Source organism: Nicotiana attenuata, unplaced genomic scaffold, assembly GCF_001879085.1.
Source record: "Nicotiana attenuata strain UT unplaced genomic scaffold, NIATTr2, whole genome shotgun sequence".
In the NCBI taxonomy this organism is placed as follows: domain Eukaryota; kingdom Viridiplantae; phylum Streptophyta; class Magnoliopsida; order Solanales; family Solanaceae; genus Nicotiana; species Nicotiana attenuata.
Window position 1 is genome coordinate 139,828 of NW_017670784.1, and position 21,591 is coordinate 161,418.

At 35.2% G+C, this 21,591-nt stretch overlaps 2 protein-coding genes across 2 annotated transcripts; both read left to right on the top strand.

The window, feature by feature from the left end:
• The first annotated feature begins 1,254 nt into the window (after positions 1 to 1,254).
• Positions 1,255 to 13,096, top strand: LOC109243301. Its single transcript, XM_019410210.1, has 7 exons — positions 1,255 to 1,883; positions 1,986 to 2,010; positions 2,131 to 2,565; positions 2,650 to 2,952; positions 3,251 to 3,337; positions 12,845 to 12,889; positions 13,028 to 13,096. The coding sequence occupies exons 1-7, from the start codon at positions 1,255 to 1,257 to the stop codon at positions 13,094 to 13,096; spliced, it is 1,593 nt and encodes a 530-aa protein (XP_019265755.1).
• LOC109243306 (ABC transporter B family member 11-like) lies at positions 12,565 to 20,949 on the top strand. The gene is made up of 11 exons (XM_019410214.1): positions 12,565 to 13,082; positions 13,162 to 13,337; positions 13,502 to 13,723; positions 14,291 to 14,529; positions 14,636 to 15,161; positions 15,246 to 15,519; positions 15,818 to 16,626; positions 17,986 to 18,252; positions 18,750 to 19,013; positions 19,387 to 19,680; positions 20,327 to 20,949. The coding sequence occupies exons 2-11, from the start codon at positions 13,284 to 13,286 to the stop codon at positions 20,678 to 20,680; spliced, it is 3,303 nt and encodes a 1,100-aa protein (XP_019265759.1). The 5' UTR covers positions 12,565 to 13,082; positions 13,162 to 13,283; the 3' UTR covers positions 20,681 to 20,949.
• The last annotated feature ends 642 nt before the right edge of the window (positions 20,950 to 21,591 follow it).

Genomic DNA, 21,591 nt, shown 5'->3' on the forward strand with positions numbered 1-21,591 from the left:
GCATGGAAAGAACAACAGACTACCATGGCTAAAGGCAATCTAGAAGCAGTCAACTTAACATCTCCTGCAACTACCTCTAGCAATAGGTTTGCAATCCTACAAACACAACCCACAGATAAAGAGTCAGGGGATGCTGGGCCAACCAGCTCTTTCCATCAATGAACATCGTACTTGGAATATAAGAGGGCTTAATAAGCCCTTTAAACAGAAAGAGTTAAAGCTCTTTCTGAGTAAGTACAAAATAGATGTAATTGGTTGTGTAGAAACAAGAGTAAAGGAGAAAAATGCTATGAGAATCATGTAGAAGGTGGCTAAGGACCGGAATGGGTGCTGTAATTATAAAGACCACCCAAATGGCAGAATATGGCTCATGTGGAGAAACAATGTAAACATCCAGATTATTGAGACAACAAACCAATATATCCATTGTGAGGTGAAAAAGGATAGTTTCAAATCATTGTTAACTGTGGTGTATGCTAGAAATGATGCAACTCTCAGACAACAGTTATGGAATCAACTTGCACAGGTGGGAACCAATGTACATGATGCTTGGCCTCTAAGTGGGGATTTCAACAATGTGCTAACCACTAAAGACAGAATAGGAGCACCAGTCACTCAATCAGAGACACAAGGCTTTCAAAATTTAGTTTATGTGCTGACCCCATTAAAAAGTATTGGCTGGTTCTTTACATGGTGTAACAAGCAACAGGAAGATAAAAGGGTGTATAGCAAGATAGATTGGGCAATAGGCAATTATGTGTGGCTGCAATAATATAGCCACATAGAAGCTTAATTCATGAATCCAGAAGTGTCTGATCACTCTCCAATCCTCATACATATTAGTCAACATAAGGAAGGATTGCATCCTAAACCTTTCAAGCTCTACAAGAATGTTATGGAGGATCCAAAGTTCAAGAGCATAGTGCAAGAGGTATGGCAGCAGGAAATTCAAGAAGTGCCCATGAACACAATCTGAAAGAAATTGAAGAAACTCAAAAATGGCCTTAAAGACTTGAACAAATATATGGCTTCCTACCAGTAGAGACTTGACCAGGCAAGACAGAAAGTAGAGATAATACAGGGGAACTCAAAAACTCTCCTCTAGATCAGAGCTTGTTCAACCAGGAAAAGGAAATCTTGACAGAAATGGCAAAATGGAGTCATATAGAAGAACATGTATTGCAACAGAAGTCTAGGGCCACTTGGATTGAATATGGTGACTCAAATACCAAATATTTCCATGCTTAATAGAAGATGAGGAAAAGCAAAGACCACATTGCATCCATCTACATTGAATGTGGTATTAAGCTAACAGATCCAGTCCAAATAGAAAATGAATTCATATCATTCTTCGCCAAACTCATGGGAGAAAGTGGAGAAGTTCATAGATGTCCAGATGCTGAAGTGGCAAAACAAGGGAGATGCCTTGACCAACAACAGAAGGTGACACTGGTCAAAAATGTAACAAATGAGGAGATTCTAGCTGCTATAAAAGATATGCCTCATGATAAAGCCCCAGGGATTGATGGCTTTCCCATTGAGTTTTTCACAACACAATGGACTGTAGTTGGTTCTGAAGTATGTGCTGCAGTCAAGGAATTCTTTGAAATAGGCACAATACATAAAGGAATGAATTGTACAGCAGTCACTGTAATTCCAAAAGTGCCAAACCCCAGCCAAGTCAAAGAATTCAGACCTATAGCTTGTTGCACCACTCTATACGAGATAATAACCAAAGTTATCACCAACAGAATAAAGAGTGTAATGGGGGATCTCATTGGGGAGTCACAATCAGCCTTTATTGATGGAAGAAGCAATACAGATAATATCTTGTTTATTCATGAGTTATTCAAAGGATACAACAGAAAAGGGATCTCCCCAAGGTGTGTTTTAAAGGTAGACCTTAGAAAAGCCTATGACACTCTAGATTGGAACTTCCTTGAAAGAATGCTATTAGAGCTTGGATTCCTTTATAAATTTGTCAGTTGGATAATGGAATTCATCACCACGGTGACTTACTCCCTCAACATAAATGGAGGACTGACAAAACTATTTCAAAGAAGAAGAGGCATTTGACAAGGGGACCCCATGTCTCCTTATTTGTTTGTCATAGCCATGGAGTATCTGCAGGGGGAACTTGCACAGCTGGAAAATCACAGACACTTTAAATTCCGTCCCAGATGTAAGAAGCTAGAAGTAATTCACATTTATTTTGAGGATGACCTGTTGATGTTCTGTAAAGCTGACATTACATCCATAAGACTGCTGCAGCAAACATTTCTCAAGTTCTATAACTCATCTAGCCTCCAGGCAAATACAGAAAAAAGCTCTATCAACCTAGCAGGCATCTCAGATAGCACAAAGCAAGACATTATGCAAGAATTGGGATACACTGAAGGTACTCTGCCATTTAGATACCTAGGTGTACCACTAGCCTCCAAAAAGCTGTCTATTATCCAATGTTGGCCACTAGTAGAGAAGATTACACAAAAAATCAACTGTTGGACATCCAAATTGCTTTCATATACTGGCAGGCTCCAGTTAATTAAATCAGTCTTGTTTGGGGTACAGTCATACTGGGCACAAATCTTTTTGTTGCCTAAGAAGATATTAAAGATGATTTAAGCCATCTGTAGATCCTTCTTATAGTATGGCACATCAAACATCACCAAGAAAGCACTAGTTGCTTGGAACAGAGTATGCTGGCCACAAGTTGCAGGTGGACTAAATGTAATGAACCTTTACTACTGGAACAAAGCAGCAGTTGCAAAACACCCGTGGGCAGTAACAATGAAGAAGGACAGCTTATGGATCCGATGGGTTCACACCTTCTACATAAGAAACAGGATAGTGGAAAGCAGTCCAATACCCAAGAATGTTGCTTGGGTGGTTAGAAAGATAATAGAGACCAGGAACTTTGTTCTTGAATTGCAAGGTATTCAAGGGGATATGGTAAGCAGACTTGTCCAACTACAAAATGGAGGAAAATTCAGTATGAGTGCAATTCCCTCAACTACAAAGGGTACCTTGGAAGAGTATAACTATGCAACCTCATCTGCACCCTAGATATAAATTCATAATATGGTTGGCACTACAAAAGAGGTTAGCAACAGTGGACAGACTTACCAAATTTGGAGTTCAAATACCCAAACAATGTGTATTCTGTAGGCACACTGATGAAGTATTTGAACACTTATATTTCGGCTATCCAATAGTAAAAGGAATATGGACTAAGCTCCTCAATTGGCAGGGCCATTCTAAACCTATTCAGAATTGGCAAGGAGAGGCCCAATGGATTAACAAAGGTGCAAAAAAGAAATCTGGTCGCTGGGCAATTGTAACCTGTGTATTGCGTATGCTAGTGTACACAATTTGGAGGGAAAGAAATGTGATTAGATTTCAAGGGGGAGTACTCAAGAAGGACAGTATCTGCAGAGAAATTGTGATGCATATACATACCAGAGGGAGGACAATAAAGAAATGGCAAGGAGCATTGCAACAATTAGACTACTTTCCTCTAGGCTCTTAGTTTTGAGAGTATGTAGAATGTTTCTGTTTTTCTTTTTTTTTTAAAAGCCTTAAGCTGATGTAAATATCCATACAGTAGAGATGTAATTAGATCATCATAATTGATGTAGTTAGAAGATAGAGATGTAGATGGTCAGCATCTACTTGATTTGTAAAGCTGTTTTTTGGAATGAATAGAAAGTCACTATTTCCCAAAAAAAAAGTTATTTTGCCACCCTATGATCCTGTTAAGAAACTTACTGATCTTCTCTGAGAAACAACATAACGTACACATAGACCTTCTGTGGAAATATTTTAATGTCCTTTGGACAAGTGTTTTATCCCTTCTAGAAGGCCATAAAAATTGGCAAAAGAAGTGTAAAAAGTGGCAAATCCTCTGCCACGTTTTTGCCATGTAAAAACCAAGTTTCATGTAGTTACAACTATAAATAGGCTCTCAACTAGACAAGGAAACAACCATCAGCAAGACAAAAAGAAATCCTTCTTTACTTTCCTTCTAATTTCATTATTCACCAACTTCCCCTTGTTGTCTTTCTTTTTGGTAGTTTAACTTCTCTTGTTCCCCTCTTTTAAATAGCTGGGTTTGTAACATTTAATTTTGCTGATTCCTGTATCCACTAAATAAAATAGAGATGGGCTTGTTTAATCTTGGGAAATATTTCACAATGCTGAAACAGTTTCTTAGGATAGTACTCAGCACGACTCAAGCCAATTCGTGTATCTGCTTACAAATAATATTATTGCAGTATTATTATTATATTTTTCGGTATCATTTCCCTAAAATCTAAGAAACTATGGCATGTAATACTACTACAAAAAATTTTGATGGTGCTACCAATTTTAGTGTTGTCTCCACTGCTACTGTTCCAGCTGTCCTGCTAGATATCCATGGTGTTGCAAATACATTATTGCATCCACAACTTTGGCAGACACTAATATCAAAATACAGGCATGTGAATAGACATGATTACATATCCAATTCTAATATTAAAACCTTCAAGAAAAATGCACCTCAATGTAAAAGAAGAGTTGGGATAAATGCTAATCTCGCTAAGTCAAAATTAAACTTGACGAAAGCGGATAATATAATTATTGTGGTCATTTTCCAAATAAATAATGTGGCCAATGTGAGAAATTGGGTGATAGACTCTGGTGCTACTAGGCACATTTGTGCAAACAAAAATAAATTTTTATCTTACACCCAAGTTGAGTTGAGGAAGGAGAAGAAACTATTTATCTTGGTGACTCAAGAACAACTTGTGTTCTTGGGAAAGGAAAAATTCTTCTCAAACTCATATCTGGTAAAACTCTAGCATTGAGAGATGTATTGCATGTTCCTAATATCCAAACCAATTTGGTTTCTGTTGGGTTATTATGAAAAGTTGGAGTGAAGGTTTCTTTCGAGAATAATGAGGTTGTATTGACCAAAAATAATATTTTTGTGGGCAATGGATATTGTAACCATCGTTTATTTATGCTTAATATTTCTAATACTAGCAATAAAAATGTATCTTCTTCTGCTTATATGGTTGAGTCAATTTCTTTGTGGCATGCTAGACTAGGACATGTTAATGTAGTATATATAAAGAAAATGTAGTCTTTAGGATTAATATTTGGTTTAGACTCAAATAATAATGACAAGTGTGAAATATGTGCTGAAGCTAAAAGTACTAGAAAGACTTATTTTTTTATAAATAGAGAAACTGAATTGTTATCCTTGATTTACACTGATTTAGGCGATTTAAAGCAGACTATGACTAGAGGTGGTAAAAGATATTATATGACATTTATTGATGATTTTTCTAGATATACTAAGTTGTATTTGCTTAGAAATAAAGATGATGCTTTTAATGCTTTTATTTCTTATAAAACTGAGATTGAAAATCAACTTAGTAGAAACATCAAGAGAATTAGATCTGATAGAGGTGGAGAACATTTATCATTAAATGATTTTTGTGTAAAGAATGGAATAATTCATGAGGTAACTCCTCCTTATTCACCCGAGTCAAATGGAGTAGCTGGAAGAAAAAATAGACCATTGAAAAAGATGATGAACTCTATGTTAGTTAGTTCTAACGCTCCTGATAATTTGTGGAGTGAAGTTATTTTATCTGCATGTCACTTACAAAATAGAATACCATACAGAAGAACTGCAAAACTCCGTATAAATTGTGGAGGGGTTATAAACCTAACTTGAAATATTTAAAAGTGTGAGGGTGCCTTGCTAAAGTTCTTTTGCCTGAATCTAAAAAGAGAAAATAGGTTCTAAAACTGCTGATTGTATGCTTATTGGATATGCTGAACATAGTGCTGCATATAGATTTCTTGTTTTAAAAAGTGATGTGCTTGATTACAATACTATAATTGAGACAAAGAATGCTGAGTTCTTTGAATATATTTATCCATTGTCTGATAAAATTTCTCATACACTTGTTGAAAAGAATAGTAAAATTATCTCTAATGAGGAACCAAGAAGGAGCAAAAGGCAAAGGAAAGAATATTTTTCTTATGGAAATGATTTTCAAACTTTTCTTGTCGATAATGAACCATCAAATTATTTTGAAGCTATATCTTCTTCAGATGCTAAATATTGGAAAGAAGCAATAATAATTTAAATTAATTCTATTATGAAAAATAATACATGGATTTTAACTGATTTACCTCCTGGTGCAAAATATATTGGTTGTAAATGAATTTTCAAAAAAAAATTTAATCCTGATGGATCTTTAGATAAACATAAATCTCGGTTAGTAGCAAAGGTTTTTCTCAAAAATAAAATATAGATTATTGCGATACATTTGCACCAGTGACTAGAATTTCTTCTATTAGAGTTTTAATTGCCTTAGCTTCAATCCGTAAGCTTTTTATCCATCAAATGGATGTCAAAACAGCTTTTTAAAATGGTGATTTAGAAGAAGAAATTTATATGGTTCAACCCAAAGGTTGTGTCATTTCTGTACAAGAAAATAAAGTTTGTAAATTAATTAAATCTCTTTATGGCCTTAAACAAGCTCCTACGCAGTGGTATGAGAAATTTGAACAAGTCTTACTGAGAGAGGGTTTTTCTTCAGTTGAGGTGGATAAATGTCTATATACTAAAGTGGTAGACAATGATTATGTGATAATATGTCTATATGTTGATGACATGCTTATATTTGGTACAAGTTTAAATATTGTGCAAAGTACAAAATAATTTCTATCTGCTAATTTTGATATGAAAGATCTGGGTGAAGTAAATACAATATTGGGAGTTAAAGTTATAAGGAGTGAAGATGGAATAATGTTGTCACAAGAACATTATGTTGAGAGACTTCTTAAGAAGTTTGAATATTTTAATGTCACATTTGTGAGCACTTCTTTTGATGCTAAATCTAAGTTGAAAAAGAATAATGGTGACCCAGTTGCTCAGTCTAAATATGCTCAGATTATTGGGAGTCTGATGTATTTAATGAATTTTACAAGGCCTGATATAGCCTATGCTGTGTGTAGACTGAGTAGATATACTCATAATCCCAACAGAGAGCACTGTTCTGCATTAGATAGACTAATGAAATATTTGAGAGGAACCATGAACTATTGTATCCTATATAGTGGATTTCCTTCTACCTTAGAAGGGTATAGTGATGCCAACTAGATCTCTGATTCAGATGAGACAAAATCCACTAGTGGTTATGTATTCACCCTTGGTGGTGGTGCAATATCGTGGAAATAAACAGACGATTATTGCTAGATCGACTATGGAATCAGAGTTTGTAGCTCTGGAGTTAGCTAGTTCTGAGGTTGAGTGGCTAAGAAACTTCTTAGCTAATATCTCTTTAATAAAGGACGTATTGCCTCCTGTGTCTATGCATTGTGATTATCAAGTGGCAATAGCTATTGCAAAGAATAAATCTTATAATTGTAAAAGTAGACACATGAAACTGAGACATGATGTCATAAAACAGTTGTTGAGAGATGGAATAATTTTCATTGACTATGTGAAGTCAGAGATAAATTTGGCCAATCCTCTGACTAAACCAGTAGGAAGAAAATTAATTCTTCAAACCTCAAAAGAGATGGGGTTAAGGCCGACGTGTTGTCAATAGAGATGGTAACCCAAGCTATGTTATTGGAGATCCCATGAAGTAGGTTCATATGGGTAATAACAAGTTGATATTGGCACTGATGCACTAAAAGAGAGTGCTTGACTGCTACTAATTTGAGAGGCTGAGTTATAACTCTTAATGAAATTCATAGTCCTTATGCATGGTGTATTTAAAAGCAGTATACACTTGATGAATTCACCTATATGAGAGTGGAGTGGGCCACTCCTAAGAGATTTTGGCCTAGACTCTAGAGCTCTCATGAATAACCAGGCACGCGCATGGCCTATTGGGCGCAAAACCGCGTTGAACAGTAAAATTGTAAGGGTCGAAATGTGATTGATAAAATCTGTAACTTACAATAAGAATTATTGGTTCATAGAAATATTATATTTTACCAGAAATTCTGTAAGTTAAATTTTATTGGTCTAAGTTTGGTTCATAGTCCAAAAAACACCAAACCTATTAAATTTGGACCATACAAATCCAGCAAGTTTATTTTTGAAGGTCTTTAAAATAGTGGGAGACTGTGGCAATATTTTAATGCCCTTTGGACAAGTGTTTTAGCCCTTCTAGAAGGCTATGGTAAGTGGCAAAAGAAGTGTAAAAAGTGGCAAATCCTCGGGCACGTTTTTGCCATGCAAAAATCAAGTTTCATGCAACATAACTATAAATAGGCTCAACTAGACAAGGAAATAACCATCAGCAAGACAAAAAGAAATCCTTCTTCTCTTTCCTTCTAATTGCATTATCCTCCAACTTCCCCTTGTTGTCTTTCTTTTTGGTAGTTTAACTTCTCTTGTTCCCTTCTTTTAAATAGCTGAGTTTGTAACATTTAATTTTGCTGATTCCTGTATCCTCTAAATAAAATAGAGATGGGCTTGTTTAATCCTGGGGAAATATTTCACATTGCTGAAATAGTTTCTTAGGACAGTGCCCAACACGACTCAAGCCAATTCGTGTATCTGCTTACAAATAATATTATTGCAGTATTATTATTGTATTTTTCGGTGTCACTTCCCTACATCTTCTTCACCATTCGCTGGAACAGCGTAACCTGCATATACACCTTCTTCACCCGAAAATAACATCCTTGATCCATCTAAAGCGACGTTCTATAGGGTACTTGTCACGATTCAAGTCTATGGCATGTGTTATCCGCTTTGTCCTAATAGACCTCACGAATTTGTCCTTTGAGCTACACTATCATCGAGCCCAAAAGAGAGCATACCATCTTAACTTGTGTTATGTCTTATAAAACTCTTCATTTTTTTCACTCATTCCGATGTAAAATTAGACTAAGGTGACATGTGTACTCCTTCTTCAAAAGATTTTCAGCCTAGAGGTCTCCAGTCCTCGATCTCTTCCCTCACCGGCCAACCCTCTGCCATGGGCATCACAATGCTTTCTATAGATGTTTATTGCTTAAAAAAAAGTTGTACAATCAGTTCTTGCATTTTCTTATCCCTTTCAGTGACTGGTCATCATTTTTTCTCTTTAGTGATTTGTTGATGTGAGTGAAAAGTTGAGGTTGTTTTAATAGAAAATGGGCATAAACAACATTTTCCCGAGGCAGAAAAAAATGTTGAGATTTAGGGGGAGATAATGGAGTGATATTGGTAATTAGCCCCTTCTATTAGCGTTTAGTACAAGTTAAAAGCTATTAGATTTTAGCCACTTTATTAAATACGGGTATATTTGGACAAAAGTATCCGAATACACTGAACAACTCCAGCAATGCAATTGGATTTCGAATATTCTACAAGATAGTATAATATATTGGAGTCCAAAACACTCTGTTTTGAAGATAAAAATTCTTTATTGATTAGCCCATAAACTGACCTAGGTAAATCCATAACTCCATTGAATTATTCCTTCTGACTAAGCATATGAATCATGAATTGTCCTAATAAGACAATTCAATCAATTCTTTGTTTTGAAAGAACTCTTCAAGGACCAAGCGATCCCTTTCCTAATGGTACCTTATTTTAAATCGCAGGACAAAATCACGTAGTTCTAGCTTCTACAAGTTAAAACTCCAGGATATTATCCTTGAGCACAAAAGAGATACCATTGGTGAAACATTCGTTCTAGACTTAATCCCTAGCAACAAGTACTAGGGTTCAAATCTTTGTAAGTTAAAACCACAACAATGATTACTGGAGTTTGTTCAAACCTTTATAGGTCCAAACCTCAATAACAATTACTGAGATTCAAACCTTTATAGGTTCAAGCCCGATAACGATTACTGGAGTTTGAATTTTTTACATGTTTCAAATACCTTACTTTGAACTCCATGAATCGTTCTTGGATGTTGCACTAGCAAAGGCTCAAAATCAGAAATCATTCTTGGGGCTCCGAACTAAAGTATCGATTGCTGAAGTTGTGTTCCATATTTTAGTTGGGGTAAAAAATGTAAATTTAGTCGGACCAATGGTTACTTCACCAATGCATCTCAAAAGGCGACCAAACTCTATTAGCACGCGCAAAAGTGGCTATGCCAACTAAGAGCCCGTTTGAACATAAGAAATTTTTCCCTTTTTTCTAAAAATTTTTACTTTTTTTTCGAAATCAGCATTTGTTCATAAAAATTTTAATCTTCACTTGAAGATGCATTTTGGAAATTTTCGAAAATTTGAAAAACTCCAAAAAACTGTTTTTCAAAAATTTTCACTCAAATCACTCACAAAACTTCAACAACCCAAAATTATTCATGTCCAAACACAACTCTAAAATTCAAATACCATTTTCACTTAAAAGTTTTTTTACCCTGTTTTGGAATTTTATAATTCTTATGTCCAAACGCCCACTAAATTTTACAAGATAACGTGAACACGTGGGCAGCGCTTGTACCCCATTTTCTCGTCCAAATATATACCTCTATGAGTTTTATGAATTACTGTTTGAACAAAAATAGAGGGTCACATGACTCTGTTAAATTTAAGTGTGTAGTTCACACATAAGAATAAGTTTGGGGTAATTATATATAATTCACACCAAAAAAAAAAGAACTCCGAAAGATATTTCCTTTGTTCCGGTACGTGAACTAGGGGTGTGCATTATTTGGATTAAACCAAATTGAACTAAACCAAAATTTTAATTTGAATTAGTTTTTGGTTTGGTTTCGGATTGAGAAAATTTTGATTCTGTTTTGGTTTCATAAAAATAAAAATGAAAAAATCTCAAAAAATCGATATATATATATATATATATATTACTTAACACATACTATATACGAGAGTTAGAGTTTGAGCATTTTATCATTTTCACCTTGCTTATTTATTGGCCTATTTGCACTACGGTATATAAAGCCTCATTCTTCATCTTTATAATAAAAGCCCTAATTTCTCGTGTTTACTAAGTAATATTTTGATTGCGAAGCTTTCATAATTTTTTTTTTTTTTACTGTTTCTTCAAGTTTTAATATTTGCAAGCAAGAATCAATCTCATTTGAGCTTGAAATATTATTTAGATTTAGAATTTTTATTGTTTGAATATGTTACTTTTAAATATTATTTTTTAAATTACCTTTGACTAATATTAGAAATTATTTTTAAAATATATTATTATTACTTCTCATCTTTATAATGTTTATTTTTCGCCATTAAATATAAATATTCAATTATGTTAATTTTTTTATACGACATAGCCGAATAACAAACCAAAAAGTCGAACCAAAGAGAGAAAACCCAAACCAAACCAAACTTATTTTGGTTCGGAATGGATTCACTTTTTCAAAATTGAAAATTGAAAAATCAAATCGAATAATGCAAAATCGAACCGAAAAACCAAATGCACACCCTTAACTTGAACCTATTTCTTGCAAAATTCTTTTAATTTAAAAATAATTTAACTTAAACTTCTAATTTTATGGTGAATTAGAAGTTTTTATACAAATACTATAATTTGTTTAAGACTATATCCATAAAAATATTACTCTGATCATTTCAATGTATGTGAACCAATTTGTTGGCATGGAGTTAAAGAAAGAAACAAGTACTTCTGAAACATGTGGTCCTAAACAAGCCACATTATTTATATACTATAGTCCTCTTAAAACTTGGGGAGAAATTAAAAAATAGCCACATTTATAAGTGGTTGTTCAAAAATAGCCCAATTTCAAAAGTAATCGAAATTTAGCCACTTTTCATGTGAAGATAAATTTGAGCGAAAATACTGTTCAAAACCCGGAAAATACGCCAGTATATTATGCTGGAGTTCCAACATAAGTATACTTGAACTCCAGCATATTATACTGGAGTTCCAGGATAAGTATGCCAGCATAATATGATGGAGTTCCAGCATAAGTACACTAGAACTCCAGCATAATATACTGGAGTTCCAGCAAAGTATACCGGTCCAGTATAATATGCTGGAAACAGTGGCGAAGCTAGGAATTTCTCCAAGGGTGTTCAAATTTAAAAGAAGTGAAAAAAGTTCGGACAAAGGGTGTTCAATATGTGTTATATACTTTTAAAATGTAATATTTTACCTATGTAAACAGTGCAATTTTTTGACGAAGGGTTGTCAGTTGACCACCCTTATCAATATGTGGCTTCGCCACTGGCTGGAAGTTCATACACAAGTGCTCGAATCTCCAGTATATTATGCTGGAACTTTCTGTGTGTTGGAGTTCCAACATAATATACTGGAAGTTCATATACAGGTGCACCGAACTCCAGTATATTATGCTGGACCGGTCTCTGTTGCAGTAAAATAGTGGCTATTTTTTATTGACTTGGTAAACGCTGACTATTTTTGAATGACCAGTCCGAAAGCTGGCTAGACCGTGCTATTTTTATAAAAGTTGTGGTCTTAAATATATTATACTATTTATAGGCTTAGGGTGGATAATATTGGATATGTTGTTTATTGTTGTTGTTGTTAGTATTTATGTGTTTATAAAAACATTTATAAAACTATAAACTCTTTTCCAAGGTTCGGAGATAATTTAAATTGTGCGGAAAAGAGAGTTTCGGATGATGGTGCAGCCATTTATAGGACGGGATACTTTTTGCGCGAACTTTTTTGGACAATGGTGGAAAGAGAGAGGAATGAAGGAAGAGAGAGCGTCATCATGGAGGCGGATGACATCGCAAGCGACGGGTGGAACACGGAGGAGTTCGCGGCGCTCTGCTCCTCAAAAGGAAGCAGCGATCGATCTCCTTAGACACCGTCGGAAACTTCATTTCCAGATTGACCTGTTGTTTGTCCAGTAGATCCTTTGGATGCAGGGACGGCTTCATCCGAACGCAATAATTTTGGCTCTGACTGTTTATGTAATTAACAGTAAAATCTAATGGGCGGTGCTAGAATCTCGAACTTGGATCAGCCTCTGTGTCTGTGTGGGTGCCGTGACAGGGCACGCGGCGTTTAATCCGTGTCTGCGTTTTCTGAATCGGCTGGTTATTTTTCAGGTGTCATTACAACTTGTTTATGTGGCAATCGCTACTGGTGTAGCAGCATTTCTTCGTAAGTCCAACTAACTTGAGCTAATTTGAAATGCAATTAGCAAAAGTTCCTAAAAGATTTGTGCTAATTTGTTTGCTAGAGGTGGCTTGTTGGACGATCACTGCTGAGAGACAAGCTGCTCGACTAAGGGTGTTGTATTTTAGAAGTATTCTTCGACAAGATGTTACTTTCTTCGATAAGGAAGTAAATACAGGGGAAGTTATGGGGAAAATGTCTGGTGACATTTTTATCATACAAGATGCTATTGGCGAGAAGGTACAACAATTAATACTCTGATTATTTTTGTTTATGCCAAAAAAAAAAAAAAACAGATTCCAAGATTCTTATCCAAAAAAAAAAAAAAAAACAGAGAAGAATTAGTGATGTTGAAATTATACAAGGAAATTCTTGTAATGCAACATAAATTTGCTTGTGCTCAGGTGGGGAGGTTCATAAGGTACATGGCATTGTTTATAGGAGGATTTGTTATTGCCTTCATCAGGGGGTGGCTTCTAGCACTTGTTATGGTTTCAACCATTGTACCACTGGCAATAGTTGTTGGTGTCATGTTCCTCTTCATGTCTAAAAAGGCTTCCGATTCACAAAGAGCTTATTCTAAAGCAGCCAATGTAGTTGAGCAAACAATTGCGTCCATCAGAACAGTAAGATTTTAACCTTATAACTTGATGCTTCTTCTCTCTCAGTTTCATGTGTGTTTGTTCTCCATGATTACTTCTTGTCATTTTAATAATTTAACACCATGCTTTCGAAGTTTCTTATTTTATACATGATTTAGCATTTTTAGCTTTAACTTAGCTATCGTTACCTTTTCTCCTGTGGACGCCTTTTATTTACCTTGAGAACCAAAGAAAACATCTTATATTTAGCTTCTAAATATGATGAGTTGTAGAACACAGGAAGCTTGATGCAAATGATCAAAATTATAGTATGTGGAACATTTTAAACACAGAAAAAGCTAGATAAAAAAGGAGAAAAAAGAAAGACATGAGATAAAAAACAAAGAGGAGCAAGTGACATCTGGTCCGCAGATACTGAAATGTTATGCATAATCTAAATAAATTTTTACAAACATTTTGCTAATCTTACATGAAATATTGAAATTTGATTCTTTCTGGGGTCCTTATTTTATAGAATGTCATCAAGGAAAATGGCGGGGGTAACATACTTTCTTTTTCTTTCGGATAAAATCCACGCTGCATATTGTATAGGTGGCATCATTCACAGGTGAAAAGCAGGCTGTCGAGAAGTATAACAAGTTCCTACAAAAGGCGTACAGATCTGGTGTACATGAAGGACTTGCAAGTGGGTTAGGCTTGGGATCAGTCCTTTTTATTCTTTTCAGCAATTATGCTTTGGCTTTCTGGTATGGTGGAAAGATGATCTTGGAGAAAGGTTACACAGGAGGTGCGGTGCTGAATGTAACTCTAGCTGTGTTAACTGCTTCAACGTGAGCATTTTGTAGATGAATCTTGAGTAGCTTAGAACATGCTTTCAAGTTTAAGAGCTTTAATGTGATGATCATCTACACCATAAGTACGAAAACCATTTTTCAGGTCAATAGGTGAGGCATCTCCTTGCTTAGCTGCATTTACAGCAGGCCAAGCTGCTGCTTTCAAGATGTTTGAAACAATAAACAGAAATCCAGAGATTGATGCGTACAACAATAGTGGGAAGATTTTGGATGACATCCGTGGTGATATAGAGATAAAAGATGTCTATTTTAGCTATCCGAGTCGACCAACAGAGAGAGTACTCAATGAGTTTTCGCTGTTAATCCCTAGTGGAAAATCTGCTGCTTTGGTTGGAGAAAGCGGAAGCGGGAAATCCACAGTGATTAGTTTGATTGAGAGATTCTATGATCCACAATTAGGTGAAATTCTTATAGACGGAGTTAATCTCAAAGAGTTCCAAATTAGGTGGATTAGACAAAAAATTGCTCTAGTAAGTCAAGAACCTACTTTGTTTTCAACTAGCATCAAGGAAAATGTTGCATATGGTAAAGATGGAGCCACCAAGGAAGAAATTGAAGTAGCAATTGAGATAGCTAATGCAACCAAATTTATCAAAAGCCTACCCCAGGTTCATATTTTTTTTATGTACTTGCCTGTCTTGATTAGAATTACTGTACAAGGATTTTGTTACATTGAATGATTTTACTTGCAGGGAATAGAAACTATGGTCGGTGAACGTGGAACTCAACTTTCTGGTGGACAAAAACAGAGAATTGCTATAGCTAGGGCAATTTTAAAAGACCCTCGCATTTTACTTCTAGACGAGGCAACAAGCGCTCTAGATGCCGAATCAGAGGGTGCTGTACAAGAAGCACTTGACAAAATTATGGTTGCTAGAACAACCTTGATAGTTGCACATCGTCTCAGTACAGTGAGGAACGCAGATAATATTGCTGTCATTCATCAAGGCAAAATTGTTGAGAAAGGTATAAACAAATATGTATAACTCCTCTCCAGTTACCAAATATTTAGAACTTACTTTCACATATAAACCTCTTATCTAAAGGAAAACCACAGGGAACATATCCAGATTCACTAAAGATGATAATACTAGATATATTGCTAATTTTTTAACAAGCGCTTGAAGCACTGCTAAATGTGTTGAGGTTTTTCAAAAGGTTTTCTACTGAACTACAAATATCTTCTGCCATGTGCGGCATAGCTATCTTCCCAATATTGTCTAATGTTTTCGCAGATCTGATGCTAATGTCATTAATGTGTCAGGCAAACACTTTGAGCTATTGAAAAATCCTGAGGGAGCATACTCTCGACTTATTCACTTCCAAGAAGTAAATCAAGCAAAAGAGCAAATATGCCTCAATGATTCACGACATCTTTCCAAGGAGTCAAGACCAGAATCCAGAAACAATTATGGTACTCCAGCAATTGATGACATTCCTGAAACTAGATTAGCAAGAGCAACAGATACGAAATTAAAAGTATCTAAAAAGCTCGAAAAAGATCCAGTTGCTCGTCTTGCATATCTCAATAAGCCTGAGTTTCCTATTTTATTTGTGGGAGCTGTAATTGCATCAGTTTCTGGTTCCGTCCTCCCCATTTTTGGATTATTGTTATCAAACATGATTAAATCATTTTATGAGCCACCAGAGGAACTAAAGAAAGATACACAATTTTGGGCACTCATGATCGTGGTTATTGCAACAACGTTACTGATTTCATCTCCATTAGCGACACTATCTTTTACCGTGGCTGGTTGTAAGTTAATCCAACGTATTAGATCGATGTGCTTTCAAAAGGTTGTCCACACGGAAATTGGTTGGTTCGATGAGCCACAGAACTCAGTCGGAGTGATAGCCACAAAGCTTTCTGCTGATGCTGCTATTGTTCGAGCTCTCGTGGGGGATATATTGGAAAAAATAACTAAAGATCTCGCGGCTGCAATTGTTGGGGCAGTAATTGCTTTTCGAGCAAGTTGGTTATTGTCACTTATTATCTTTTCCATGCTGCCATTTATGGTGGCCAATATTTATGTTCAAAACAAGTTCGCTAAAGGATTTGGTGCTGATGCAAAGGTCTGTTTTCGAATCTTGATAAGCTCTTATTTATCTTTTCACTCGTTTTGTAAGTCTTCCGTTGTTCTTTTTTTACTCTTTTATGTAAGTCTCTTTATGTCTCTGTTAGGTTTCTCATTTTGGTGTCAAAGCATTTTTAGGATACAATTTTCCCAACTGGTAATTTTTTGAAATCATTAGCTTACAGTTTTTGATGAGCCAAAAGGTCATTTTATGAACAGACCGGCTGACCGGCATAAACTGGTACAACGGCTGATGGAATGTGAATACTCAGGATAGAAAATTAGAAAGAAAATAATTGACAAGCTAAATGTGTGCAAGAGATAGTGACAATCTTTCTTTGATATTTCTTTTAACATATTGATACATGAAAATTCCCTCCGAAAAAGCACTTAGCTAGACCTGGTCCATGCATCAGAGAGATAAGCACATGACATGTTTCTCTACATAAGTTTTTGTCATTTAATCATAGTTAGTTAATATGTATTTTTACCAGAATTTATCACTTAAACCATGGTAAATTAACATGGTTTGGTACATGCACCTTCTCCTGACATTTTCTCTCTCCTTAGCTTCTCCTAATTATTTAATAACCTATTGCATCTCTAAAGTGTAATGTTCTATTTTCAGTTCAATAAGTGATGATACTGCCCTTCAACCCAATATAGCAAATTATACTACTTCAAATGACGGCAAAAATTCCTTAAGTTGGTTTGGTTACGCCTACGTTTTGGTAAACAAAAAACTCATTAAGTAGCCATACACTTAACCAACTGAATAATATTTCTCCTACAATTCCTTGTTTCATTTCATATTTACTTTTTAACTCTACATATTAATGACCTATGCATTGTTGATTTACAAAATGAACTAATATTTTTTTTAATCATGATAGTTCCTTGGACATAAACCTTACCTTGACTTTGAAAACGGACATGACCAGTCTGATATTGAGATCATCAGTCAAGTCTTAAGTGGCCCATTAATTTTTCTTCAAATTACCTAAATTGGCTTTTCTGATTAATTGTGTCTAGCTTATTTTTAATAGGTTGTTTCTGATGTATAAGGGAAATATATAGCAAAACAACTGGATATTTAAAACTTTAGCAAATAAAGTAAAATATGTTTAACTTTAAGAAATAAGAGCAATTTGTTGTGACAAACAAGAGGGAGGTTGGAGTAGTTAAGACTTAAGAGTTGCATGGAATTAGTAACATGAGCTAACGGTTGTTACTGGACTCCAGAAAAGTAAATAAGTCATCCATTACCCTAAAAGGCAGTTATTTCCTAGCCATATTATTATTTGATGTTTCAATTTGTCATCATTCTGCTTCTTTTCTTTTTTCCTTTTTGGCGCAGAAGTTGTATGTGCAAGCAAGTCAAATAGCCAATGATGCAGTTGGAAATATAAGAACAGTTGCTTCTTTTTGTGCAGAAGAGAAGGTTATGGAATTATATAAAAAGGAAAGTGATGGCCCAATGAAGGCCAGGGCAGGAGAAGGTTTGATTAGTGGAATTAGTTATGCAATTACATCGTCGTTAATATTCTTTGTCTACTCAGCAAGTAGTTACGCTGGAGCTCGACTTGTACAGGATGGAAAAATTACATTTTCTGATCATTTCCGCGTAAGCATTTACTGTGCTTGTTTTCTTTATTTTCCAATAAATTACTGAAAGAGAATCGAGCAAACATGACTCAATCATAGGCAGATTCATAATTTAAACTTAATGGATTCACTCTTTAAGTTCTTACCTTCATCATTAATATAGGACAAGTCAAAGGTAGAAAAGATGGAAAGCAAAAATAGTATTAAAATATGGGAAGGAAGTTCCACATATAGTACTACTATTTTGTTTTAATTTTTTTGTGGGAGTGGCCCTTGGTAGGAAAGAACAGAAAGAAGGAATAGCCCTTGGTGGACTTTGAATCTCTTACAACCGTAGGACTAAAACATGAGTTCCCGCCAAGTAGAGTTGTAGGGGTGTTCACATTTAAGTATGTTAAATCCTAAAAAAAAATGTTAAATCCTTTATTTATTTATTTTTTTTTTTTTATAATTTTATGGTTAGTCTCCTGTATCAAATAATAACTCTCCCTCCTATAACTTCTTTTTGCCTCGCAGGTTTTCCTTGCTGTGTTTTTGATAGCTATGGTTATTTCTCAGTCAAGCTTCTTTGCTAATGATTTACAAAAATCTATGAGTGCAGCCACTTCAATATTTGATATATTAGACAGAAATTCGAAGATAGACTCAAGTAATGAGGATGGTTTGACATTAGTCCATATCAAAGGAGTAGTACAGTTTAAAGAAGTATGCTTTACATATCCAACAAGGCCAAACATCCTTGTTCTTCGTTGCTTCAGCCTGACAATTTCGAGTGGGCAGGTATATTTCTCAAATATTAGTAACTCGTTTTGTTATGATTTTTTTGCTCCAGACCCCAGTTGTGGAACTTTACTGGGTATGTTGTTGTTGTTGTTGTTTTCATTTTGTTATGATTTTGTTTGGTATGATAGTAGCAAAACTAAGTACAACTTAACTGTACGTTTTAAAATATTAGAAATCTTAGCTTGATCTATAAATGTGGGTAAGTTATTTTTTTTCAACTAGCTATTATAGAAAATAAAGAGTATTACAAAACCATAAACGTGCTTTAATGGTGATTAACACCAACCTGAAATCAACAAAGTTTCTTCTTATTACTTATGATATTGTGTACTTCTGAATATTAACTTTTACATTTGTTTACTAAATTTAGACAATTGCTTTAGTCGGAGAAAGTGGCTGCGGGAAGTCGACAGTGATCTCACTCTTACAACGATATTATGATTTTGATTCGGGTCGAATTATGTTAGATGGGATTGACATTACAAATTTCAACTTGAAATGGCTGAGGCATCAAATGGGGCTTGTGAGCCAAGAACCAGTTCTGTTCAATGATACAATCCGAGCCAACATCATGTATGGGAAGGAAGGAGATCCAACTGAAGGTGAACTAGTAACTGCAGCAAAATTAGCAAATGCTCACAAGTTCATTTGTGGCTTACAGCAGGTTAGGAAACCATTCATGATTCATCTAGTCGGGCTTAGGAGCAAAAGCTAATATAAAAATGCAATAGAGAATTCAGTTTCTTCCTGAGCATCTTGAAATACTCAATGTGTGATATCGGAGGGTTACTTTCGTCTTCTTTAAGATTCTTTGTGGTACAAGTAGGCCCATGGGTAATTGGGAAGGAAAGAGTAGGCGGGACGAAAATCTTTTGTGAGATAGAAACTCTGCATGTGAAGTTGAGATTAGTAAGCTACAACTCCAATCTTTTGTTGAGGAAAAAAATTGCCGGGAGAAGAGAAGCTTAGTGATCTTTTAACTATTAAGAAAATGTAAGGGAAAATTCTTCAACGAAATGTTTGAATGAGAAAAACCTAATCTGGGGAGATTGCTTTTGAATTATATAAGGGAGAATTACATATGGAGAGGGATGAAGGTCATTTTAACTTCAATGAGGACGTCAAAATCCATAAATTTATAGAGTCAAAGCATTTTGGTGAATTCTAGGAATGAAGCTAATTTCTTTGTTGCTACATGTTCACTTCCTGAGTTTAGGATTAGATTTCAGTTTGTTCTTCTTTTATTCATTTAGTTCTCAGTTCCACATTCTTATATTTCAATGTTTCTAAACCTGAAAAATGGATTTCAGGGGTACGATACCATAGTTGGGGAGCGAGGTGTTCAGCTTTCGGGTGGTCAGAAACAAAGAGTTGCCATTGCACGAGCTATTGTGAAAAATCCCAAAATATTATTACTGGATGAAGCTACTAGTGCGCTTGATGCAGAATCTGAAAGGATTGTCCAAATGGCATTAGACCAAATCATGGTAACTCGAACTACGATTATAGTAGCGCACAGATTATCAACAATTAAGGGAGCAGACTTAGTTTGTGTGATGAATAATGGGGCCATTATAGAAGAAGGAAGCCATGAAACTCTTGTCAGTAACGAAAATGGCCACTATTCCTCTCTCTTCAAACTTCATATGGGATCTATCTCCTAACTCTTATTTTGGCTATAAACGTCATACATGCTTTTTTTTAACAAGAAACTAGGAAATTATCAGAAGTTATATGTTACTGGCAGTTGCATAGCAAATAGTAGTGCTTTGGCTGCTGCTGCTGAAGCTTATATGTTAAAGGCTACAATTCTAGTAATGCTTCTGCTGCTGCAGCATTCAAACAACAGCTTTACTAAATTGACTGAGCTCAGTGGAGTTTTCTATTAAATTTGTAAAACTAATTATTTTTGAAAAATAATTTTCCCTGTCTATAGACGCATAATTTTGATGCTCCCGTTTCCGCCTATTTATCCTACCTCATGTATGTATATTTGGCTTAGTATTCATATTAGTTGTAACAAAATTCTTTGTTATGAAAAGCAAGAATCAAATAAGTAACCAAAAGCCCTTAACTCCAATCCAAATGGTGACAGAAATAAGCAAAAACAAACCAACCCTAAAGCCATTCTCAGTTCCAGCCAACAATTCCCCAAGCCTAAAGAAAACGGGCTGAGTACAACTAGTCGATTTTAGGACTTTATTTAAGAAATAGCCAAATTATAAATTAAAGTTTAGCCACCTGAAAATCAATTTCAGACATACAGATCTGAAGTTGAAATTGCGGGTGTATGATTATTAATTTGGATCTACAAATTTGAAGTTGGGTGCTACCAAAGTCTTTTCAGATCTCACATTTGAAGTTTGAATGAAGTCCAAATTCAAAGTACCCCACTAGGATTTACTTCAAGCTTCACTAACTTGAATGAGCAGTTTTAGGTTACAACTCTATAACCAAAGAGACTAACTCTAGTACTGATGTTTTACACTTCAATGCCACACAAGAGGGGTGGGGGTGATTTGTGTGGTACCCAATTTTCGCTTAACTTGATTATAGAAGGATCTAGTTGTTCTAT

Coding starts and splice junctions, on each gene's coding strand:
- LOC109243301 (XM_019410210.1), top strand. CDS start 1,255: ATGAGGAAAAGCAAAGACCACATTGCATCCATCTACATTGAATGTGGT. Junction 2,953..3,250: donor AAGGTATTCAAGGGGATATG/GTAAGCAGACTT, acceptor CTCAATTGGCAG/GGCCATTCTAAACCTATTCA. Junction 3,338..12,844: donor AATCTGGTCGCTGGGCAATT/GTAACCTGTGTA, acceptor CTTTGGATGCAG/GGACGGCTTCATCCGAACGC.
- LOC109243306 (XM_019410214.1), top strand. CDS start 13,284: ATGGGGAAAATGTCTGGTGACATTTTTATCATACAAGATGCTATTGGC. Junction 13,724..14,290: donor CAATTGCGTCCATCAGAACA/GTAAGATTTTAA, acceptor CATATTGTATAG/GTGGCATCATTCACAGGTGA. Junction 15,520..15,817: donor AGGCAAAATTGTTGAGAAAG/GTATAAACAAAT, acceptor TTAATGTGTCAG/GCAAACACTTTGAGCTATTG.